Raw genomic sequence first — 26462 nt, forward strand, 5'->3', positions numbered from 1 at the left:
GAAGTATGCCACTCATATTCTGTTGTCGCCCTCTAATACTATGAAAGGCAAGATAGAAGCCGCCTCATTTATTGGGGGACGCTGAGTGTTAGTGTGGTCTTTTTACCAAGTGGGTTTTGGGGAACATCTATGGTGGTTTTTGTAGTTATCTTGGGTTCCACAACTTTTGTTTATAACAAGTCAACTGGATAGTGATATATGTGTGGTGGTTTTTGTAACTATCCTAGTCACCATGAATTTTGTTTATTTTAAATTATGGCCATAACCCAGATACAATATGACCATTCTGGTCTGCTCTTAATATGTTGTAACTATCGTAGTCACCACGAATTTTGTATATTTAAACAGTTATCAGTTAACCTGTGTTATTAGTTGACATGTTTTATTCAGTTAACATGTGTTATTAGTTAACATGTTTTATTCATTACCAATTGTAAGAAAAAGTAGTAGACGAGCATTGGGTGGTGAACATACTGTTTCAATTGTAACCTGTGATATAGGGAAAATAATTGTAACGTGTGTTACACAAGATGAAGTAGAAAACAAGGTACATACCTTTACTGTTACTTGAAAACAAAAACCAAATGTAACATGTGTTACACATCTTATGGAAATTGACCGGCGCTAGCTGGCCCCTCCATCGAATTCGAGTACATGGTGGAACATGTAAGTAATATGTGTTATATACGATGTAGTGAATAAAAACAAGGCACATATATAGGGAATAACATACAAATACATGTAACACGAGTATATGCATCACAGAGGCATATGCATGTTACATGTGTGTATGAAACACACTTGGTATATATAAAACACTTGGTATATGTAACGTGTATACATCCAAACATGCTAGTACATGTGATTTGTAACACACGTTACAAAAGTATATACAACACATCGAAATCATTGACATCTAATATAATCGAAGTAATCGCATAAAAGTAGTGTGTAACACAAGTAATACATGATGGTTTGATTAGTTAGCGAATTGGTTACAGGGTGCACCCTTTTAAAAAAAACAAAAATAGGTGGTTAAACATAAAAAGTGGTAAGGTAACATATAAAAGGGGTACCATACACAAGAATATACACAACTAGTAAACACAAGTTAAGGGCAACCATGCCATTGTCAAATTACAACCAAAATACATGTTGAAACACGAGCGGGATATTGTTTATGTTTCACATGAAACGTACATACGTTAAACTAAGTAACGAAGAACATAGTAAGCTTCACCAATCAAGTTGCAAAAAGTAGCTTACCTAAACAAAAACAACCATTGGATAATGCGTGTTACACACGTAACAGTTTTACTGTTGCATCGAGGTGCAAAGTCCAAAATACTGTTACATGTACATAACACGTGTCAAAAGTTGGTGTCTGGTCAGCGATTGTCGTCAGCTAGCATATATAACTAAAGGGCAGATGAAGACCCCATGTCATTCGGGTTGGGAGGCTGATTGATGCTATCGGGATCGGTGAATTTTTTGCAATTACGGGAATCATGGCAAGTGACGTACTTCATGCAGGTTCGGCACAGTCGAGCAGCCTTTGGGGGTTTTGGACCTGGCTGGTTGCTGCTACCAGTAATGCGACGGTGTTTACCACATCCTTTATTACGCGCCACATCAGGGTTATTCACCACAACCTCGTTCTCTCTTGGATGCCCAATCAGTTCTTCTAAGACATCCTCACTTGGCACTTGGGCTGGCATCTGGATAGATCCCTTTGTTAAAAAATTCATTTTGATGAGTTTTAGCTGTTCAAGCAAGGATGAAAGTGAATCAACATCGTTTCGAACAACATCCACACAGTCGGAGACCACGTCAATAATCTCAGATCGCATAACGTCCTGTGGTTGCGTGTCTACACCATAACGACTCTGGACGGAAAACACTCTCTTTGGCAATATATCACGCCGCCACCTATCAGATATGTATTGGGCTGGGATCGTATCAACATGTTGTAAGCGATACACACAAAAGACGTGGCGACATAGGTAGCCCATGCGAGTGAAACCACGGCATGAACAATCTGCTGTCCTATCAACGTTATTAAACTTGACCTGCATATTATAAAGCTAAACCAATATTAGGCACTGTAACGCTATGGTGTAAAAAAATATTATATGTAACATGTGTTAGGCAGCCTATTGTGAAAAAAATAACCGTGAAAACGTTGTCTTCATGTGTGACAGAAAAAACCATTGTGCCGTCTTTGGCCGCTTGGTTTAAGATGTAGCAGTAAAACTTTCCCTTGAGGATTTCCTTTCAAACAACGTGAAAAACAGAGTGAGTATAAATAGCGAACGCATGTTCTTCAATGGGTAGATTGCTTTTGCCATGGAAAACGATGGAAGAAGATTTGAAATGAGCAACTCTTTGGCAGTAACGTTGTGCGTCAATTCGCGCGTCATAACATAGCAGCCATTGAACCAAAGTATTTGCGCTGGTAGAGTTAACTTTGAAAGCTGCATTTGAACTTTCGGAACGTGAAGTCGTCTTCATCAAACAGCACATAGGGATGTCCCTGAAGTATGCGGGTACCCAACGTTCACTGATTTCGTACATCTCATTGAGCCATTGGTGGTCTTGTAGTCCAAATTTTTCCAGCAACGCTACCCATCGCGATTCAAAGGTAGATGGCTTTATGTAAACATTCCAAACCAGTCGATGAATGCAAGCCCTCACATCAGTGTTTTGCAACAGGTCACCCGCAATCTGTTAACAATGTTAACGGAAAAAAGAAACAAGTCGACAATAAGGTACTGAAAAAAAAATAACTTCGGAATAATAACTCAGTGCTTATCTTTGACCTTGGTTGGTAACTTTTTCATAATATGCCACATGCAAAGCCTGTGACGAGATGTAGTAAAGACTTGTTGAATAGCCTGTTTCATCGACGGGTCCTGATCGCTTAAGATCAACCGGGGTTCAGTTCCATGTGCTTTCAGGAATGCTTGGAGTACCCATTTATAAGATTCAACAGTCTCATTTAAAAGCAACCCAGCACCAAAGGTCACACAATGCATGTGGTTGTCTACGCCAGTGAATGGTACAAAAATCATGTTGTACCTGGGGAAAAAATAGGGTGGGTGGTTAGCACAAAATCATGTTACATGTCGGAGGTAACACATGTAACAAGTGTCAGAACTCAAAATAAAATGCATATTCTTATTCGAATCCTTAAACATTATCCAGATACATGTCATAATGCAAGTTGTTATTTGAAAAAGATAGACAATTTTAAGATGTGTAACACATGTAACAACTAACTATTGTTTTGAAGTAACAATGAAAAAAGATATTTTTGCTGTTACTTCAAAACAATAAGCAATTGTAACATGTGTTACACATATTAGGAAAGATTGTAATATAAGAGCTACATGTGTAACACATGTTACAACTGCCAATTGTTTTTAAGTAACAATGAATGAATCTTTTTTCACAACATTATGCAGATACATGTAAGAATTCCTATTGCTACTTCAAAACAATAGATAATTCCAACATCTTTAAAGGTGTCAAAGATGTAAAAAATGCAGATCTGTAACACATGTTACAAATGTTTATTGTTTTGAAGTAACAGAAAAGATATCTTTCTTCACCACCATTTATCTTAATAGATAGATGTGAAACACATGTAATACGCCTAACGTTTGTTAGGAGACATCGTAAGACAAGAGCTACATGTGTAGCATATGTTACTTCTGCCTAATATTTGGAAATAAGAATAAAGCAATCTTTTTAAAATGCCTATTGTTACTTCAAAACAATGGACAATTTTAACATGTGAAATAAGAATAATCAATCTTTTTAAAATGCCTATTGAAATAACAATGAATTTATCTTTTTTCCAGAACCACTTAGAGTAAGGGTTACATGTGTAACACATGTATAACTATCTGAAAATTAAAAAAAGGCAAATCTGTAACACATGTAACACATGTTACCATTTGTTTTGAAAGTAAAAGAAAAGGTTGTAACGTAAGAGCTACATGTGTAACACATGTAAGACATGTTCTATATATTAGGTGTAATATATCTACTAACTTGTTTGTCTGGTAAGTAGCATCGAATGCTAACACATCCCCAAAAGCCTTGTAGTTTAGCTTGGAGATCTCATCAGCCCAAAACACAGCATTCAATTTCCCATCAGATACAACAAAGTCATAGTAGAAGTTTGGAAGACTTTCCCTTCGATCACGAAGGCGATCCAGAAAAAGTTGAGCATCTCGGTTACCTATAAAAATCCTCAACTTCTGGCTAAAGTTTTTAAAGTCTTCGGGAGTACCATGCACGTTGTGATGACCACCTTTAATACTTACAAGGCACCTGTGGGACTTGACCGGACCAATATGATTGAGGCTCATTCGGTGAATAAATTGTTGCGTTGCAAATGGGAGTTTTCTTGATATTTTTGAAAGGTCTCGGTTGAATGGGTCAATAAGGGGGTGATTATGCACATCAATCCAGTTGTGTACAACAAAACGAGTAGGGTTTTGCATGATGAGGACAAGAATCTGCGCCTTGCAATCAGTGTGTGTGAATGTACTTTTCCTGTTGGTCATCACCGAAGACTCACAGAGAGTGTCGAACGTCCTTTTCTTTTGCGGTTTAGAAGCTTTCGAGCACCTCAAGTATTTGTGCGTCGCATACCCATTCCAAACCTTTGTTTGCGCCTTTTTTACATCGAAGCCAGCTTGGTATCCGTATGCCTTATACATTGCAATAAGCTCCTCAAATGTGTCGTATGACTTTCGAAGAACGGGATGGAACTCCTTGTCAACAATAGGAGTCCAATATTTGGTTCCTTGTGGGGTCTGAGTTACAAAGTAGCGTGGAGTTCCTTGTTCATCTGTGTATAAAATGTGTAAATTAAACAAAAACTGAATCTTTTTACAAAAAAAAAAAAAAACATAACGGCTACATATTTAAAACTGAGTAATTTTGAAAAATAACATAAAATGTATCTTTTTAGGAAAACCTTGTCATAAGGGCTACATTTTGTAACACCATCATGGATTTTTTTTAATTTTCTGTAAGGTTATAACACATGTTACATGTGTAATGTGTACGTGTTACGTTGACCAATGCATATGAGACTTGTAAACAATGGATATTTTTTTTAAAATACAAAGGTAAAAGTTATTTTTAGAGCAGTGCTAACACTTTTATTGGAGTGCTAACACATGTTACAATGTTATGAATGAATATTTTTCAAAAATATTTATGGTTTCATGCTGCCAAAAAGGTTGAAGATAACCTTCATGAACATCAGTTCCGGTTAGTGGGGATTTCCCTCTGTCGTTAGGTCGTGCGCGTAGCGGTGATTCCTCGTCATACTCATCACTCCACATATCTGAAAATCGAGTTTGCACCGGTAATTAGAAAAACAAGAATAAGATTTTTTTTAGAAAAAAAAGCTTTTAAATCCAAATGTTAAACCTTCTTCATTTGGTGAAAACATCTGAAACTGAGACTGTTGAAGTTCTACCTCTGGCTGCATGGTCTCATCTCTAATATGTCAAACACCTGATTATACAATAAATCACAAACTTGTATAGTAATGGGTTTCAAACACCAACAAAACAAAAAGAAAATACAAATTGGTTGCTTGGCTGTGCAAGATATTAAAAATGTGAAAAAGCTTCAAATAAGTTGAACAAAAGGATCCAAGCTTCAAATAAGTTGAACAAAAGGATCCAAGCTTCAAATAAGTTGAACAAAAGGATCCAAGATAAAATCATCTAATCCGCAAACACATGTAAGTGTGAGGGTGTTCATGATTGACTCATAAAAAAATAAAGAAAATGAACCAAAAAGAAGATGATCACCAAGAAAAGAAGATGATTGACTCTTAAAAAAAGAAGAACATGAATAAAAAAACATTATTGTCTACTAAAAAAAAGAGAACAGATTTTTCATTCATTCACATACCGGAAGAAACTGATGCCTGATGGAAGTACACCGCCGGTGATTGATCGCCAATGAAGTTGTTCCGGAATACACGGCTAGGGGAAGAAGCCTGAAAATCGGCCATGGAAGATGGGTGAAAGCAATGAAGTTAGGGTTTTGAAGAGAAAGGAATGGGGTATGAAGAAGAAAGAAAGAGATGGATTCTGTATGTAATTTTTGGTTTAAAAAAGGATGAGATGATGGGTAATAAATGAGTTGATGGGATGGGGAAGAGAGTGAAATGATAGCTTGATCAAATGACCAATATGCCCTTTTAACATGTGTTTTAAAGAGATGATGTGTATCAATCTTGACCACACAATTAAGGTTTGCCAAGTTTTCTAGATTAAATGGGTTTTCCATAGATACTTACATTATATATATATATATATATATATAGGAGAATGATCCGTTAGGAATCACCTTTTATTGCGAGAACTGTGAGAACCAGTGTGAACACAAAGAGTAATACCTAAAAAAATCTAAAAAAACACCCCCAATTTTTTTTTACTAATTTTTTTGGAAAAATCGCTATATTTCGTTAATAATAATAAAAAAATTCAAAAAAAAAAGTTCGAGTCACAATTATCCATGCACATGTGCATTTGTTCATTTTTTTGACAAATTCCGTAATTCATTACAAATATTAGACAATTGCACTTTCATTTACACTATCACGTGTAATACACTACTTTTTACGTTAACAAAATAAGACATGCACATGTGCATCTATATGTATCAACATGAAATAAGGTGTGTTGGTACACTACTTTCTCTTTCATCTATCATTCCATCCATAATACACAAACATGCACATGTGCATTTTTGTCATTTCTTTGACAACTTCCGTAATTCATTACAAATATTAGACAATTGCACTTTCATTTACACTACCATGTGTAATACAATACTTTTTACATTACCAATATTAGAAATGCACATGTCCGTCTATACGTATCAACATGAAATAAGGTGTTTTGGTACATTACTTTGAATACACTTTCCCTTTCATCTATCATACCATCCATAATACACTATCATTACCTCCTACCATCCATAATACAATACCATTACCTCATACCATCCATAATACAATACCATTACCAATATTTTCACTTTATTACATGTATGTAAACACCATTTATACCATCCAATCAACATATTATATCATAAATTGACAACTATAACCAAACCATCAACCACTAGATATAACTGACCAAAAAAACATGTATATGAGCCTACTTCTCCATTCAAAATCACAAACTTTTTGTACCAAAACACGTTATATCATGGTTATACCTAATGATGCACATGTGCATTTTGAATATTGGTAATGTAAAAAGTAGTGTATTACAGATGGTATTGTAAATTAAAGTGCAATTGTCTATTCCTGATAACGTATTACCGAATTTGTCGAAGTAATGATACATATGCACATGTGCATGGATAACTGTTACTCGAAAAAAAAAAGTTTTTTTTTTGTTACGAAATATAGCGATTTTTAAAAAAAAAATATATTAAAAAAATAAAAAATTGAGTGTTTTTTATTTTTTTAGATTTTATTTTATGTTCACATTGGTTCTCGCGGTTTTCGCAATAAGGGTGGTTCTCGCATGAACATTACCCTATATATATATATATATATATATATATAGGGGATGGATAATGAGAAAACTAGTTTAAATGAGAAAACCAAAAAACTAACTAAAAAAGCCTAAAAAACATAACAAAATTTTTTTTTAAATTTTTATAAAAAAAATCGCAGGTTTTTATGCTTGGAAAACAATTTTCAAAAAAAAAATTTTTGTTGTATTGCACATGTGCACTATTACGGATATATTCCACATGTGTAGTACACATATAATGCACATGTGCAGTACAACAAAAAAAAATTGAAATTTTTTTTTTATATTTAAAAACTAGCGATTTTTTTATAAAAAATTGTAAAAAAATGGTATGTTTTTTAGCTTTTTTTTAGGTTTTTTTAGTTAGTTTTCTAGTTTTCTCATTTATATGTAGTTTTCTCATGATCTTCTCCTTATATATATATATACACATTCATAAGGGAAGGTTCATTTGAGAAGAAAATTTTATTGAGAAGAAAAAGAATAAAATGGTATAATTGTAAAACATTAAATAATTTTGTTCTCATCTCATTTATTATTATGTTTGACTAATTAATTAGTCATTAAGACTATAATCCTCCACACTAAATATTTTTGCCTACGCACATCAAAAGTTATCCTACACATTTCGAAATTTATCCTACACATATTGAAATTTATCCTACACAACTCGTAATTTATCCTACACGCCTCGTATTTATCCTACACTATAAATGAAATTTTTGATGTGTGTAAAATGCAACATATAAAACACATCAATTAAGGCATAAAACTAACCCTTTTTAAGTACTAATGTTGGAAAAAGAGTGTTTTTGTCTTCCTTTTGTATTTTCAGGATGAAATGAGCTCAAAATCACAAAAGAAGCAAAAAGACCACTAATTCTACCATAAATACAAGAAAAGGAACAAAAGTGGACTGCCCGAACCCTCAACGGCACCTCCCAAGACAAAGAGAAGAAAACAGAGTCTGAACACGCCCCGTGTCCAGCGAACACGGGGGCGTGCCCAGGAAGCAGCAGAAAAGACAAACCAGTAGAAGCTTCCATTGCTCACCACGGGGCCGTGTCCAGCGAGCACGGGGGCGTGGTGAAAGTACAGCAGGCGCATTAATTGTAATTCGCAATTACAATTAATGAAGAGAGAGAGTGTCAGACGGGCACGGGGCCGTGTCCAGCGGACACGGGGCCGTGTCCAGCGTTCTGTCCAGCCTATAAATAGAGGAGCTTGGTTTCATTCTCTCTCATCCCTTGGCACACCACCTCTCTCACACCTCATCCACCACCCACCACCACCATAACACCATCATCCACCACCATCATCCATTGTCCATCGTAGAGTGTGTGAGTCGTCTCGGGATCCAAGATTGATCGTAAGAGTTCTTGACAATCAAGGCCATGTTTGCCTAAGTCTCTTACATCACTTGGTGAAGACAAGTGTTTAGTATAATACTTTTTATTTTTAATCTTTTGCACTTTTTATTTGGTTTTGTATTAATGACTTTAATAACTAGTTACTTATGTTGAAGGTGATCTTTCCTTATCGTTTGTCCGTGGTGTCTTGGCATTATTTTACTGTCTATATAAAATAAAAGATTTTCACCATTCATATCTCCACGGTCTATATGGAGGTATGTTGGCTACCTGGTCGGGGGTTAAGGGAACGGTTTGGTAAGGGTCTTGCCCTTGTTCAGCGTTTAGAGGTCCTGCTTGGGACCTGGGTCAAACTTAGTAGGATCTCCTTCAATGCCCATAGGTATTGGATGGCGGGGATCCAAACTCTTTGACCCCCTCATAAGTTAACTACTATTAATACTATAACCCGGCTATTTAGGACTGTATCCCTGCTGACTCAGACTACTTAGCCGAGGGTAACGTCACCGCCAAAAGCGGGGCCTACCATAATTTGCATTAATAACTTAATTCATTATCTTTCAATAATCCGACCCTTTAGGATTGTATCCTTGCTGACTCAAACTACTGGGTTGAGGGTAACGTCGCCTTCAAAAGAGGGGCCTACTACAATAACTAAGATAATCTCTTAAACAAGTGCAAAAGTGCGAAAATAATCAAAGGTTATACTAATACACGTGTCGGATCCAAGTGATTCATCTTGTCTATCTGTTTTTATTTTATTTTATTTTTCAGCATTTAGTTAGTTTTTATTTTTCTTAGTTTAAAACATTTTTCTAACTTTTTGATTTGGTTAGACGTTGAGGATAAACCGGTATTAAAAGCTCTTGTGTCCTTGGACGACCTCGGTATCTTACCAACACTATACTACGTCCACGATGGGTGCACTTGCCCATATGTGTGTTTAGTGTTAGTGAATATCGTGTTTTATAAATTTAAAACTTGGCTAAAAGTGTAAAAAGGGCTTAATTATATATTAAAAACATATTACACCAAACGCACATCAAGTTTTTGGCGCCGTTGCCGGGGACACAAGGATTTTAAGAAAGTTAGGAATCAACGGCCTAATCATCTTTTTATTTTTCTTTAATTTTTAGGATTTTTTTTAGATTTTCCAGCTTCTGCAGAGCTCAGCACGGGGCCGTGCCCGCTGAACACGCCCCGTGCCCAATCATTGGAACTGGCAATCCTGTTTTATATCAGACAGTAGGCTGAACACGGGGCCGTGTCCACTCAACACGCCCCCGTGCCCAAGATTCAGTTGCTGAAAACAGAACCGTTCGATCCCGGCGGTTGGTAATTTCTGATACAAACATGAGTGATAGTGATTCTTTTTACTTTCGGCACTCTTATGGTTTGTGGTGTCGAATATGTGGAGGCGAACACGAGGAATTAAAATGTTTCTTCCTCACTTATAGGCCACACTATATAGACCCACCAATTCCTTGTAACCTTAAGAGGGGCGAAAGTAAAAATAAACACTATTTCTCCCTCGAATGCGCCCAGCCAGATATTCTAGGAGATATGCTCCTTGACGAGCTATTTCAACTAGAAGAACTACTTCTAAATTGGTCAAAAGAACTTAGGAAGGATTTCTTAGATCCATCCCAAGATGATGACCATGAGGAAATGTTGGAACCGCATTCTGACAACCTCGTTGCTCCCGAAAATACCTTTCTTCCTAAACAAGACATGGACGATAGTCGTCCCTGTGCCGATTGTGCCGTGAAGGACTCCCCATCGACCTCGTTCGGTGCATACATAGACCTGAGCGATTCGGCATACACCTTCTTTAACGAGAGCCCGTGAAAGGGTTGGACTTGTCCACCTAGAATGAAAATAGGAATTACCCTCACCGACAACCTCTTGCGTTCTCGCCTTAGTATAGGACAATTAAGGTATCTTAGGCACTTTGGCGTTGTTCCAACAAGTCAGGAGCCACCCGATACAAATTGGCTCCTTGATAAAGACAAAACTTCATAAGGCAGCTTTCCGACACGGGGCCGTGCCCGGCCAACACGCCCCCGTGTCCGCCAAAAGATTCCCCTCTGATCAGAACGTCAGAATACGGACAAACTGTGTCAGAATTTCATCTGCACACGGGGCCGTGTCCAGCGGACACGGGGCCGTGTGCAGTAGGCTGTCATTTTCTATAAATGCAGCCAAAAATCCTGCACATTTGGACCAACTTGGGCACAGAGATTTGAAGGAATCTTCTCTCAAACAATCCTAGGTAAGTCTAAAAGAAGTTTCCAACAACCCATCTTGTCTTTTCCTCTTCTAGACATTTCCCTCTTCTTCATCTTTCTTCAAGAGCCACCATGAAAAGTTTGAATTTTCAATCTTTATGGTAGGAAACAAGGAGTTTTGATCATGGAATCTTGGTAAAAACATGTTATGTAACATTGTTTAGAGTTATTTGCTGTCAAAAAGCTTGCATAAACTCAGAAAATAACTTAAAAAACCAAGGTTCCTTGCTCCAAAATTCTGCAGAAAGATGAACACGGGGCCGTGCTCATTGAGCACGGGGCCGTGTCCAGAAGCTGTTTCGTCTTATAAACTATTTTTTGGTTTATTTTTCGTAGAATGGCGAGTGAAAACAGCGAAACATCATCCGTTCATTCCTCAAACAGCCGAAGGGGAAGGAGGCCCTCCGTTGAAGCTACACTTGTGCACTACGTGATAGCGCTAAGGGAGGCTCTCGACGAAATGACGTCCGTGGAGGAGGTCCTCATTGACCGTATTAACGATCTTACAATGGGATTGGAAAGCAGCTTCCAAGAGATTAACCTTTTGCACCAAAGGTTAAACATTTTGGTAGCACCCCCCATGGAACCAGTTCTTCCACAACAAGACTGGAACTTGGCGCTCGGTATTAACAACCATACCGGGTGGGGAGACCTCCCCGCAGAACCTCCTATGGAAATCCCACAAGAAGTTCCGGCGGAAGTTGAAACTCCTCAAACAAATGCAAACGAGCCCTCCTTCCTCCTTCCAAGGGAGGTAGAGGAGTGGCTTGCCGACATATGAGGAGAACCGCACCCGAAAGGTGGAGCTCTACAAAGCCTTATCTAACCAAGATCAGTAGATTCTTGGAAATTTTGCTAAATTAAAATAAAACATAGGGCTAGAACTCCATAAGCTTAATATCTATGTAATTTTTATCTTTATGTAATGTCTCTCTATTAGCAATGTTATGATGGTTTTTATGATTTATGGACTCATGGTGGTAATGGATGAAAAAGGGAACGAGAAAAAATGGAACCATGCAGAAGAACAGAACAAACCGACAAAAATCTCCATAACAGAAGGCTCAACACGGGCCGTGCCCAACCAACACGGCCCCGTGCTGAGCCCCCTGCAGGAAATCACCCAGTTCAGGTAACTGGACACGGGCCGTGTTCAGCGGACACGCCCCCGTGTCCAGGCTTCTGTTTCAATTCTATAATTTTTGTTACTGGCACTTGACCACGGGGCCGTGCCCGGTCAACACGGGGCCGTGTCCAGAGCGCCAGTAACACAAATCTTTGTTTTTAAACACACTTTTACATATTCTAATCAACCAAAAACTTTATTTTTGGACACATTGAGGACAATGTGTAATTTAAGTGTGGGGGGAATGCTAAAACCTTGAAATTTTGCAAAATCCTAAAACAAGCCTTACACAAAACTCTATTGGAACCGCTAAACACCCCAAATTTTTTCAAAAAACTTTTTCATTTTTTTATTATTTACTTGTCTTAGTTTAAGTTGGGAATAACAAGTGATAAAAGGGTTATATTTTTTTTAAATTTACAACCGATAGCGTCGTGATAAAAAGAACTAACATAAGAAAATTATGAAACGGTATAACAAGTCTAGTTAAAAATTCGATTATATATGCTTGGTCACATTAAAAACCCATTCCCACAAAAGTGAGTTTTGAGCCTTTATTGAGCATAAAAATATACATATTTAGATTAAATGCTCATTTTTCGTTTCTTGTGTGAATAGCCGCTCGGTCTTTACAAATCTAGAACTTGCCACGACGATACATTCCCGGTCCTTACCAACTTAAACCCAAGTAAGTAAATGATGGAGGCATTAGGACTAACTATTTTTCTTTCAAAACCATTATTTTTCATTTTTTTTTACCTACCCAAAATCCCCCTAGAAAACCCCTTTGAGCCTAAACCTTTCATTTCATTACCCCCAAAACAATTTTTTTTTACCCACCAAAAACCTTTTTCATTTTTTCACCTTTATTTTAGTAACAAACTCGGTTTTTCATAAATATACCCTTTACGTGACGGAAAAAAAAATATATGAATAATGAAGTCAAAAACAAACAAAAGCTACAAAAGCTTGTTTGGAGAAATACTTCAAAGATAAATGTCACTAAAAAAAAAATAAGGTATTTTACGAAAACCGATACTTGTTACGATTTTCGCCCTTTTTACTAACCACTAACCAACCACCCACCTTTAAACCCAAGCCTTCACCCCAAAAGTCCTCTTGATATTTACAAAGGTAAAAAGTTAAAAAGGAGGAGGATTGATCGCTTGGCAAGCCTATGGAAAACGTAAGTCCGTGCCGCTCTCGAGCGATTCACTTAAATATACACCTTCGGCCGAGTGATTGAGTGATCTCCCGTGAGGTATGTGAACTTGTATATAAATGGAATTTTGATAAGGCATGTTATGCCCAAATAAGTAGTTTATCTTATGAAAAGTTCAAAATAAATCATGACGAATAGGATTGTAAATAAAATAAAAATAAAACCTATACAAACCTTGGATTCCCGACACTCTAGGACAAGCTAAAAAAAAAAACTTCTCTTCTACCTATTCCATTTGGGAGTGTAAGCCACATTAAAAGAGTTTTGCTTGAGGACAAGCAAAAGTTCAAGTGTGGGGGTATTTGATGTGTGTAAAATGCAACATATAAAACACATCAATTAAGGCATAAAACTAACCCTTTTTAAGTACTAATGTTGGAAAAAGAGTGTTTTTGTCTTCCTTTTGTATTTTCAGGATGAAATGAGCTCAAAATCACAAAAGAAGCAAAAAGACCACTAATTCTACCATAAATACAAGAAAAGGAACAAAAGTGGACTGCCCGAACCCTCAACGGCACCTCCCAAGACAAAGAGAAGAAAACAGAGTCTGAACACGCCCCGTGTCCAGCGAACACGGGGGCGTGCCCAGGAAGCAGCAGAAAAGACAAACCAGTAGAAGCTTCCATTGCTCACCACGGGGCCGTGTCCAGCGAGCACGGGGGCGTGGTGAAAGTACAGCAGGCGCATTAATTGTAATTCGCAATTACAATTAATGAAGAGAGAGAGTGTCAGACGGGCACGGGGCCGTGTCCAGCGGACACGGGGCCGTGTCCAGCGTTCTGTCCAGCCTATAAATAGAGGAGCTTGGTTTCATTCTCTCTCATCCCTTGGCACACCACCTCTCTCACACCTCATCCACCACCCACCACCACCATAACACCATCATCCACCACCATCATCCATTGTCCATTGTAGAGTGTGTGAGTCGTCTCGGGATCCAAGATTAATCGTAAGAGTTCTTGACAATCAAGGCCATGTTTGCCTAAGTCTCTTACATCACTTGGTGAAGACAAGTGTTTAGTATAATACTTTTTATTTTTAATCTTTTGCACTTTTTATTTGGTTTTGTATTAATGACTTTAATAACTAGTTACTTATGTTGAAGGTGATCTTTCCTTATCGTTTGTCCGTGGTGTCTTGGCATTATTTTACTGTCTATATAAAATAAAAGATTTTCACCATTCATATCTCCACGGTCTATATGGAGGTATGTTGGCTACCTGGTCGGGGGTTAAGGGAACGGTTTGGTAAGGGTCTTGCCCTTGTTCAGCGTTTAGAGGTCCTGCTTGGGACCTGGGTCAAACTTAGTAGGATCTCCTTCAATGCCCATAGGTATTGGATGGCGGGGATCCAAACTCTTTGACCCCCTCATAAGTTAACTACTATTAATACTATAACCCGGCTATTTAGGACTGTATCCCTGCTGACTCAGACTACTTAGCCGAGGGTAACGTCACCGCCAAAAGCGGGGCCTACCATAATTTGCATTAATAACTTAATTCATTATCTTTCAATAATCCGACCCTTTAGGATTGTATCCTTGCTGACTCAAACTACTGGGTTGAGGGTAACGTCGCCTTCAAAAGAGGGGCCTACTACAATAACTAAGATAATCTCTTAAACAAGTGCAAAAGTGCGAAAATAATCAAAGGTTATACTAATACACGTGTCGGATCCAAGTGATTCATCTTGTCTATCTGTTTTTATTTTATTTTATTTTTCAGCATTTAGTTAGTTTTTATTTTCTTAGTTTAAAACATTTTTCTAACTTTTTGATTTGGTTAGACGTTGAGGATAAACCGGTATTAAAAGCTCTTGTGTCCTTGGACGACCTCGGTATCTTACCAACACTATACTACGTCCACGATGGGTGCACTTGCCCATATGTGTGTTTAGTGTTAGTGAATATCGTGTTTTATAAATTTAAAACTTGGCTAAAAGTGTAAAAAGGGCTTAATTATATATTAAAAACATATTACACCAAACGCACATCAATTTTATTTTTATTTTTTGTGAAAAATATATATCTTAAAAATAAGTTACAAATTTAATATAGTTAATTATTAAAGATAAAACTACCAATTAATGATGTATGTAAGTTTACTAATATACCCTTATAGTTATATTAAGTACAAATATTAAATAAAGTCTAATGAAGCATTTCTATTGGTTGAAATTTCTTCTTTTTTCTTCTTACAAAGAATTTCTTCTCATTTGAACCCTCCACCACATTCATATTTCTTAATATGTGTGATTTTTAATTTCATGTATGATATCATCATCATCATCATACTCAGTAAATCCCACCAATAGCAGAGCTAACGTAGGGTCTGAGGAGGGTAAGATGTAGACAGCCTTACCTCTACCCCATAGGAATAGAGAGGCTGCTTCCAGTGAGACCCCCGGCTCGATAGTAGTTTTGCATCAAGCCTTGGACATAAGGCACATAACACTCGGTACTTAAGACAAAGGCCGATTAGTGCATGTACTCCCCTGTCTTTCGGCTATCAACGCCACCACATAACACCACATCATGTATGATATAAGAGATCCAAAAATGCTCACTGTGAAAAATAGAGTCTCGCATTGGATCAATGAAGACAAAGCTTGCATATGTTATGCACGCATAATACCAATCCCATATATGATTACCACTTGCACCCCTTGATATGTTTTTAAAGGCCGCTATATGATAACTTGTCATAAAATGGGACCGTTTTTATGAAAGCGTGTTAAAACTAATAAAATAGAAGAATATAAAATATAGTTGTTACAAGGCTGTACATTACTCGTGGTTTTACTCAAAGGCTTGTAGTTTAGCGATACCAAAGAGTGTAATTGTTACCCCCAGAATGATGTGAGTTCTAGTCCCGTAGGGACATTAGTGTATTACTTAGGAGTAGATTTAAGGTGAGTCTGCCGTTCTACAAAAAATAGCTGTGGCTTTAGGGATACAAGGTTCTAGAATAGGATGTCTAAACTTAAGCCGATAGGCACTGATTTGAGGGGTGCTTAGATTCGAGGCTAAAGAACAAGAGGGTAATGTGTGCCTAGATATAGGGCTGTAAACGTACTGAACGTTAATCGAACAGTCCGTGAACCATGCGGCGGGAAGTTCGTTTATGTTCGTTCGATTAGCTTAACGAACGAACACGAACAAAAAAATTATGTTCAGTTAGCTTAGCGAACGAACACGAACACAGATCTTGTTCGTTCGATTGCGTTCGTGAACGTTCGGTAGTATGTTCGGTTACGTTCGTTCGTCTTCGTTTGATTATATTAAAAACAATAAATAAGAAACATTTTATCTAAACATATTGAAAACTTAAACCCTATTTTTTTCAAAGTTAGCTAAACTTTGGACATATCTAAACATATTGAAAACTTGTTAGCTAAACTTTGGACATTCTAAGACAATATTTTTAAACTTTCGATAATTATGTCTAAGTTAGTTAAACTTGATTCATCGTTTGGTGGTTGTAGAATATTTCTTGTGTTTTGATTTATCATTTGATGGTTATAGTTAACTACTTATATCCAATGTTTAAAGATAACAATGTGTTTATTTTTTTATTTTCAAGGTAAATGTTTGTTTTTATTTGCTTGTGTTCGTTTGTGTTCATGAATTGTTCGTGAACAACTTAATTTCCTTAACGAACGCGAACATAAACTTATGTTCGGTAAGCGTTCGTGAACAGTTCGCGAACATGTTAATTTCCTTAACGAACGAACATGAACATGGTCTTGTTCGTGTTCGTTCGGTTCGTTTACAACCCTACCTAGATAGTTCCCCAATCTATTACATATCATGTAGAAGTCTTCAGAATAGACTACTTCTATAAGAGTTTACTGTGCGTTTGTGTTGCTTGAACCGATGTCTTCAACTTAAGACATGGTAATGTTGTGTATCGATCGGTCTGATACAATAGCCAAAGAAATAAAGAGAGAAGCAAGAAGAGAATAATAGAGAAAGATGAAGCAATTTTCTGAATATTATTATCACAAGCAACACTCTCCTTATAAGGAGTTACAATCATAACGTTAACGAAACAAATAAGGTCCTAATTTTACGAATACTTGGAATGTGGTCATCCCACTAATTCCTTTATTATATAGCACACTGAAACAAACATTTGAAAGTCAAAAACTTAACGTTGCATCCTCCAATCTTCTGCATAGTTACGTAACCCACATGGCTCCACCTTGGGCTTATTTGCTATGTTGGGCTGTGACACTTGGGCTGTAAAGATACGTAACAGGTAATGACAAGAACATGTATATAATGTGTCTGAAAACATCATATGGCCAATATTGTTGTGGATACATTATACAATTGTAAACTTGAAGAAGCTGTAAGCACCATCGTTCCAAAGAGAGACAAATGGTAGGTGGGGTTTTTTTTGTCAAATAATAAGAAAATGACTCACCTTTTATTGAAAAATGGTTCCAACATTCAGAAAGAATGTCATCAACAAAACCTACTTCTCCTGAAACAATTCATCAACAACGGGAAACTCGGGTGCTATATCCACTGGAACCTGCAAATTGGTAAAACGCGGATCATTTGATGAGCAAAACGTATTAGATATAAAAATGTGTTGTGAAGATTACATATTCTGTACCGACAAAGCATACTAAAATCCATCACATAACTATTTCAACAAAAAAAACATGCAATTACTGTCAAAAATGTATTTCACACTAACAATTGTTGAATAAAATCATGACGAGAAACGATGACCAAAAAGTTCATGTTGAATATCAGTTAAAGTAATGCTGCACAGGTATTCAAGTAAAGAGCCGCAAAACGGTTAGGTTGGGCAAACGGGTCAGGTCAACCCACAAATACTTTTCATTATAGTTTTTATTAACTTTCTATGAGTTAAATATGATAACAAAAGCTATATCTTCATTACAATTAACAATCTAAACATTTTGATATAGTAATTTATTTAAGAGCTTTGTGTGTGTGTATTTATTTAAATACATTTCAGACGTCTTACATGTTTCCCTTATGGTTAAATCTTTTAGTTAAAGATAAAACACAACCCAAATCAACCCATTTGCATGTAAATGCACTCCATATTCACTTGCAAAACCTGAAGAATGACATGAATTGTAATTTACCTGAACCATTTCGAGTTTTTCCAAAGCAACTTTCAAAGGTTTTGTCATCACACAGTAATTAGCAAGAAGCTGTTGTGCTGCATCTTTGTCACCTTTTGCTTGTGTTGTTAGTATAACCCTACTTAAACCCTCCACTGCATCTTCAATCTACAAAGATGAGTTAAAATAGAAGAACTCATTTTTATGAAATTGATTTATTTAACAAGCATTTATATCATCATAATAGAGACAAACATGCCTTGTCAAAGTCAACAGAAAATGTTTCATCAGGATGTAAAACAAATGCCCCTTTCTCATATAACCAGTTGAACTGCAGTGCTTGTCCTTTTCTGATATCAATTATCAAATATTATCAAGGAAAACTAGACAGACGTGGTGGCAATTTCAAGCCATTTCTTTATCAATGGGTTGCGTTTTCTGTCAAACAGGTCAAGTTTGACCAATATTGTGATAACATTGTTTCTGTAACCATATTATTATTAACAACCTATTTATTTAACAAAAACTAAAGAAATGGAAAAAAGAAATGTTTGTAGATCAAACCATACCAACCCAGCATGTTTTCACCTGTTTTAAGAAATGACATTGTTTTAAGCCAAACTTGTTTCGACCCATCTTGCCACCTCTAAGAAAAAACATTGAATTAGACTAAACATATTCATTGCCACACGGATTACCCATGAGCTTCTTCTAACCCGAAACGAACAGAGCGGAAGCAACCTGCAAGAAAAGAAACATACATGGACTTGACCAGGCTCTTTGGAAGCAAACCCTGGTCAACCCCCAAAAAAAATATCAATTTGACCTTGCATGTAAAATACTTTTTCGACATTCTACAATTGACTTTATTTAGTTTGTTATGAGTGATATGGTTTAATCATAGCGAATGGTAAAGGAATATATCATGTATCATAACACACCCTCTTATACAAATCACTTTGGAATAAATGTTTTGTAATACATGACAACAAAAACTATATTCAGCATTGCATTTACCAAAGTCAGGACTATTGTTTTTGGCACGAGATACAAATATGCAAAAGATATAATTGATAGTATATCAATATACGGACGGACCTTATCAATCAAGAATTTTAAGGCCCAGAGACCAACAATGTCAGCTTTAGCTTCTTCCATAGCTGAATGGAGTTCTTGTAGCTCCTGTGTTATCATACAAGAAAGAAAATAAACGAACCCAGTTATGTTTATGAAGCATTAAATTATTAAATTGATAGTAAACACTGACCAATCTCACAGTTGACTTTTGACCACTTGGAAGTGTTATGGTATGTGGTCCTATCCCATGACAGCACTCATGGCAAATTGTGTGAGTGAAAAAAGAGTCAAAGTCAACCAATTCCCGCTGTTCCTTTATGATACAGACATCCACTATAGGCTGAAGAATAAGCTTGAACCTATCAACAAATCATTTTTCCAACTCAGTCCTTAATAAATCCTGGTGGCTGACTGACTATATATAACTAACTGTAACATCATCATGGTTTAATTTATATACTTTGCCTCAGAAACATTCTTCAGCATCACCATGGATGTTCCACGATCTTTGACTATACGTTCATCATTTGGAAGATTGAATGCAACAGTTTGAGGACCCTTCACATCCTGCACCCACAAAAACCTCACATCTCAATTCTGTATGATTTCTATCTTTTAAATTTACTATTTGATTGATGCCAAAATGATATACACTTGAAAAGTTTCTTTTTCTAGAGAACTAACCCCCGAATTATAAACAAGCTGAACAACACGAATAGGTGCGGATATCACTTCTGACGACTTATAGATGGAGTCCATTGGAAGATTTTGCTCCAAAACCTTCACAATAGATTAATTTAGTGTATAGATATAGAGTTGGAGTTGAATGCAAGTAAAAAAAAAAAATCTAAAATTGCACCTGCAAATGATCCCCAAATAGTTTAACCTGAGCAGTTGCTTTATCGTCCCGAACTCCAATAAATGCCTCAAACGTAGCCTACGTTGATGTATGCAATTACAATATATTCAGACAATGAGATACAAGAAAACTACAACAGTTCATAGTTCAATTAAGGGTTGGTGTAAGTAAAACAGAAATGAATATTAAATATTTAATAATACCTTGTATCCAAATAGTACATCTTCATACGTCTCGTACGGGCCAATGGTAACATCCAACTTAGAGTCCTTAGGAAAAGAAAAGGTGCACAACAATGAAAACATTTAACTAAAATAATTAAAAAAAAACATGTACTAGCTTAAACAAACAAGCATTTTCCGTTCTAGTGAAATAATTATTTAACTTAATTTTCATAAAGTTGAAACTTATGGTTTATGTAAACAACGTAAAACCGACAGGTCTTGAATAGCATTGATACCTATGTTTAAATTTACAAGATATGTTGCGACTTAAATGATGTTGACTTGTGGATCATCTGGATCACCAAATGGGTACCACACTAATAAACATGGGTCAAATTGGTAAAAGTAAAACCATGGATAGCAATGAGTAAAATTTAGCAATTGGATTCTATAACCTCATGTGAACTGCTTCATACTTTCAAATAATTTAACATTACTAATGTGTCCTTTATCAAATCTATGCAGTTAATATCGGCGATATATCGGTTATCGGTCCCCATGTAAAATGTCGGTGTCAACTATCGGTCTGTATATTGGTACCAATAAAATCGGCAATATTGACCGATATATCACTGAGTTTCCAGATATCAGTACCTTTCTTCTTAGTTCTACCATTCGTCTTTCTTCTTATTGCTGCTATTAGTATTTTAAGTCTTAATTGTTAATTGTTAGTGTTTTAAGTTTTAATTAGTTCGTACTTGCAACAATTGTTAGTGTTTTGCAAGTTGCAAAAGGTTAATTCGTTAATGGTAGGTGAGTATACTTAATTGTTAGTGTTAAATTGCTATATATTTAAATTCTGCATGATATTAAAATTACCACCGCGATAACCAATAGGTCCTTGACCGATATCCGATTTGTTACCCCATTAACTGCTTGTATCAAATAACTAGCCACTATGCACGCGCATGTGTGTTTTCTTGTTATAAATGAACATAGTGAAATATAGATGAAAGAAGATATACTGAGCACTAACCAATTCCATCCAGGCTATATCAGAGTCATAGTAGTCATTTGAAAGGAAAGCATCAGCCTTGCTATGTAGCAATCTCTTCAAACTACAAATACATGGATGACGTTACTTCTTTAAACCCAGCAGCTACAATATTTAACAAAGCCTCGCGGATCCTATTGTAGATACCATGGTACCAAAAAATAAATAACACTCTACCTAGGTGAACTTGTCAAATCGCCTGCTTTATGCAATAATTCGGAAGCTCTTGTGAGAAATGATGAATACTCTTGAGAATATGGAACGCTATAGAGATCACTGGCAGAATCAGTGTTCCTTTTAATAATACTGAAAAATCCAGCAGCATCTTGTTTTTCATCACCTTTTGTCCACAACTCAAATTCCTGACACAAGAAACAAAACTCTTAGGTGACCAATTTACTTGATCTGGGTATTTTATGTCTGATGGGTCAATCAAACAGACTTGATAGAAAAAAAAAACATTAACCAAGGAATCGCGTCAGGTGGATTGAAAGCTCAATATTTTCTTTGAATAAATAAAACTTGTTCAGAAAACTCACTTTAAATCTTATTCAAAATTAAAACTAAATACAAAATATTTTTTTAATAAAGGAAACAAGTATAAATTTTTCAAAATTAAACTTATACCATTTTATCCATGTCTGGAGGGTAGAAATTGGCTCCAGGTGGTTTCCACAATGGAAAAGCAGCCTTGTATTCAACACCTTTCCAACCAACATTTGGTTTTGCGGCTTCAGGGACTAATATAATGGCCGAGTCTGCAGTCGTCAAAAACGCTTCATTTTCATCAAGACAAGACCTACCAAATCAATCAATTCTTCCTCAATACTTGCCCTTTAAAAAGAAAATAATCAACAATTTAATCTATTTTTTCTCTTTAATTGTACTTAGTACTTACTCATATGTTTTTATTATTTTCAGCAACCTTTACGTGAGATAGAACCCACTGTGAGTTGGCAATGCATTTAGGTCATTCATGTTCAAAATCAGGGGCGGATAAACATATTAAAATCATTCAGCAACATACGGTTTATGTTGATTGTTAAGTGGATGAAAAGAGTGAAGAGCCAAGTCGAGAAATCTTATATAGCACTTACAGGGCATGATCTTACCATGGAGTTTTGTTTATTGAATAATAAATCCATTTTAACTTGTCGAATTCAGAAATTTGAGCACGCCCCTTTAACCAGTCCCGTAGAGATGGATTGCTGCACCAAACCTAATTCAATGAAAATTCCAAATGAAAATTATATCCATTATAAAAACGAGAATAGCATGGACTAAATGTATTAATCAAGACAAACCTGCTGATGAAATATATTATCCATCAATCGTGCAGCATGAATGACTAAAACCAGAGCTTCCTTGTCTTCTTCAGTCAGACCAGTCAACTGTGTCACAAGATTTTTTTTATTAAATCCCAAATTATCAGCACAGGTGGCAATTCACTGAAGAGGGTTGAAAGTCAACTAAAAAGCATTCATAATGCATTAAACCTACTAAATCATTTACTTGTAAAATTTTATCATCACTGTGAAAATATGGTTTTTAACCAAATTTTAAAGTATTAACTGTTTGTAAAATTTAATAAAACAAAATGAACTATCTGCCCAACCCAGACCTGTTCTTATCCTAAACCGTCGGTTTTGACACTTCTACTGATTACAGCATACAGGAATGATCCGGCGCATAAGAAGAGGCACACCTCTAGAAGGATAGGCGGTGAAAATGACATATATCTGAATGAAAGCATGCTAGATGAAGCCATGAAGGTTCGTATTAACATGGTGTTTGGTTTGTAAAATGGTACTGCAGAAGGGTATTGATTTGAAAGAAAAAGGCGAGAAAATGTATGATTGCTCAGCAAAAAAAATGTTTGTTTTATAGGTTGGAATTGAGTTTTAAATATAACTTTAAAATATAAATTAACACAGAATACAAAGAATAAGAGAGAGAGAATACAACCTCGGCACTAAGTGTAATATGAGCATAACGATTGATCTTCTTTTGAATATCCAAACATCGTGCTTCCACATTACTTTGGTACCTACAAAAGTTTCTCAGCTAAATAATACTATTTTCATGAGGAATAATCAGACTTGCAGACATTTACATAATATTTCCATTCATAGCCACATTTTTCATCCATGTATTATCATCTAAATATTATTGAACCTGAAAAATACGTGACGATGGTTACCTTTTAGCAATTATGTCAAAAAGTTGACCATATTGTCCATCTATGCTGTTTGGAACATATTGAGGATCTTTTATAGTGAGTGCCTGTTTATACTCCTCAACGGAGATATATTTAACAGCAGAAACCTCAGATTCCTTAAAGAAAAGAAAGTGCACATGTTCAGATTTCAATGAATCCAACGGGGACTAGGGATTATTATAACATGTCGTATAAATTACTTTGGTATGTATTCCCAAAATAAACAAGGACTAAATTATGACCTGAAGAGTAAAAGCCTCCAAAGGAATAGGGGCTACTGTTGTCACCAGATATACATCATCGAATTCATTATTGAAGAAGGTGCCGTTATTTGTGACACTGCAATCAAATGCAAATACAATATTATCAGAACATTCAGCAAGCGCAGTTAGGGTATAAACTACGATGATAAATCATGGATGCACTAGAATATTAAATACTAAAAAGATAATCCAGATTAGACTAAGAAAGATCTTTTCCATACACACGAAAGGTCGTTCCTACTATCGGATACAAAAGAAAACTTGTAACAAAAAGTGACAGTGAATAAAATGGAAAGTCTACCTTTGTTGCAAGAAAACAAATAGCAACTCAAAGGCATCTTCTGGGAGTGTCAGACCAAGCTCTTCTTGAAGCTCTCTCCTGCAAACATACATACAACAATTAGTACATTAAACAGAATTTCAAATGGACAAATTTTGTTGGAAAATGACGACGAACCATTGACAAAATCACCATATTAACTGACCTGGCAGTGATGAGAGAAGAATCCCCTGCAGATACATGACCGGCACTAGAGATATCCCATTGTCCTGGCCATGAATCCTTGGAATCAGCTCGTTTCTGGAGAAGAAGTTGTTGACTACTTTCAGCAAATATCCACACATGAACTGCTCGATGATAATCCCCATCTCTATGAACTGCTCCCCTGTACAAACCAACAAATTAGCAATGACAATCGTTTAATGCTAAAGCTAGGAATAAAATAATTCGGTAAGTCTCTCAAATAACTAGTTTTCTTTCACCCAATCCTAAACTGTCTCCGATCATTTTCACTGGAAATCATAACATCATTCATGCTACTGATGGTACTTTTGTAGCCAATATGGTTGGACAAAGCTTCTAAACTTAAAAATAAATCAATTCTTCTAGTTCTAGTATTATAAATAGTTAGAAAATACGAAGCTGAAGTAGAATGTGCATCAAGTTTTGCTTCCGCTTTCTTTTTAGTAGACGATTAACGGAGCAACAAATCCTAGGATTCATGTTTTCATGACGATTGAAGTCAAAAGTTGGCTTCAGATTACAACATTTCAGGAAAAAAAAAAAAAAAAAAAAAAAAAAACATACAACTGAAATTAGAAAGCTTACCTAGGTTTGGAGATTCCGGTTTTCTGACCGGAACTGGTGAGGACGTCCAAGTGTTCTTCAACCATTTTGTTGCGTTTGTAGACGGAGGAGAACTTTTATCATCACCAATATTTTTATTCCTAAACAAATTCTAGCAAATTGGAAATAAATAATCCCAACTAACCTAGGGGCTGTTTGGTAGCCTCTAAATAGTCATTAAGAAGCTACATTTTAATGGAACCATTACCAATGAGAAGGTAGAAGAATGTGACATGTGATGATTTACCATCCAGCGGTTATCTCTTAACCATTCAGACTTGAGGTTACCTCTTATTCATCAGAGGTTTTAAACCATTAAGATGTAGCATCTGAATGGTCATTAAGAGACTACCAAACAGTCCCTTAATTTGGTTGATAATAATCCCAAGTCAGTTATTGGCCGATAATAATTCGAACTGGTCAATCTTTTTTTATAAAATAGTCCGTCGTTAAAATAGCTTAACGGAGTTGAGTTTTTTCCGAACGAGGATACGAGTCGATTAATGTAAAACTTACCTCGAAATACTGCCCCAACCCACGAAAACGGTGCTTCAATTCGGGTGTTTAAACTTCCAATTAACAAAAATCAAGCCATTTCGAGCACAATTTCGAGGTAAATTTTACAGCAATCGACTCGTATCCTCGTTCTAATCAAAAGCCCTAAAACATCGATTTGTAATTTGGAAAAAAAAAAAAAAAAACTTAACTCCGTTAAGCTATTTTAACGACTGACTATTTTACAAAAAAAAATTAACCAGTTTGGATTATTATCGGCCAATAACTGACTTGAGATTATTATCGGCCAAATTGAGTTAGGTGGGATTATTTATTTCCAATTCGCCTAAATTCAAAGGATGCTACACATAGTGACTAATTTAAGAGAGGTAGATTAGGGGTGGCACCAGCCTAACAAAAAATTTGTGAAGTTTAGTTTAAACGAGTTCAAGGGAGTTTCATATTGAATATGTAAACTTGTTTAGCTAAACCGATTGGATTCATGTCG

General features: G+C 36.1%; 2 protein-coding genes across 2 annotated transcripts; both read right to left on the reverse strand.

The window, feature by feature from the left end:
- Positions 1–1418: 1418 nt before the first annotated feature.
- LOC110924725 (protein FAR1-RELATED SEQUENCE 5-like) lies at positions 1419–5512 on the reverse strand. Its single transcript, XM_022168719.1, has 7 exons — positions 5452–5512; positions 5270–5365; positions 4057–4861; positions 2820–3078; positions 2551–2724; positions 2173–2271; positions 1419–2069 (listed from the first exon to the last, which is right to left on the reverse strand). Exons 1-7 carry the CDS (start codon positions 5510–5512, stop codon positions 1419–1421), a joined length of 2145 nt encoding a protein of 714 aa, XP_022024411.1.
- Positions 5513–17553: 12041 nt separating this feature from the next.
- Positions 17554–25575, reverse strand: LOC110926511 (nudix hydrolase 3). The gene is made up of 22 exons (XM_022170281.2): positions 25442–25575; positions 24819–24998; positions 24635–24712; positions 24313–24409; positions 24053–24186; positions 23818–23899; positions 23157–23243; positions 22965–23071; positions 22480–22651; positions 22030–22214; positions 21835–21916; positions 20838–20903; positions 20635–20712; positions 20460–20555; positions 20236–20342; positions 19966–20134; positions 19797–19880; positions 19397–19491; positions 18958–19048; positions 18720–18866; positions 18020–18130; positions 17554–17832 (listed from the first exon to the last, which is right to left on the reverse strand). Exons 1-21 carry the CDS (start codon positions 25504–25506, stop codon positions 18071–18073), a joined length of 2262 nt encoding a protein of 753 aa, XP_022025973.1. The 5' UTR covers positions 25507–25575; the 3' UTR covers positions 17554–17832; positions 18020–18070.
- Positions 25576–26462: the final 887 nt, after the last annotated feature.

Source organism: Helianthus annuus, chromosome 7, assembly GCF_002127325.2.
Source record: "Helianthus annuus cultivar XRQ/B chromosome 7, HanXRQr2.0-SUNRISE, whole genome shotgun sequence".
In the NCBI taxonomy this organism is placed as follows: Eukaryota; Viridiplantae; Streptophyta; class Magnoliopsida; order Asterales; family Asteraceae; genus Helianthus; species Helianthus annuus.

Excerpts from the sequence above, each read along its gene's own strand:
- LOC110924725 (XM_022168719.1), bottom strand. The coding sequence starts at position 5,512 with ATGCAGCCAGAGGTAGAACTTCAACAGTCTCAGTTTCAGATGTTTTCA. Across the intron at positions 3,079-4,056 it reads GCTACTTACCAGACAAACAA|GTACAACATGATTTTTGTAC; the intron begins GTTAGTAGATAT and ends TTTTTTCCCCAG. Across the intron at positions 2,070-2,172 it reads ATGAAGACAACGTTTTCACG|GTCAAGTTTAATAACGTTGA; the intron begins GTTATTTTTTTC and ends TATAATATGCAG.
- LOC110926511 (XM_022170281.2), bottom strand. The coding sequence starts at position 25,506 with ATGGTTGAAGAACACTTGGACGTCCTCACCAGTTCCGGTCAGAAAACC. Across the intron at positions 22,215-22,479 it reads CTCCAGACATGGATAAAATG|GAATTTGAGTTGTGGACAAA; the intron begins GTATAAGTTTAA and ends TTCTTGTGTCAG. Across the intron at positions 18,131-18,719 it reads AAAAACTCGAAATGGTTCAG|GTTCCAGTGGATATAGCACC; the intron begins GTAAATTACAAT and ends ACCAATTTGCAG.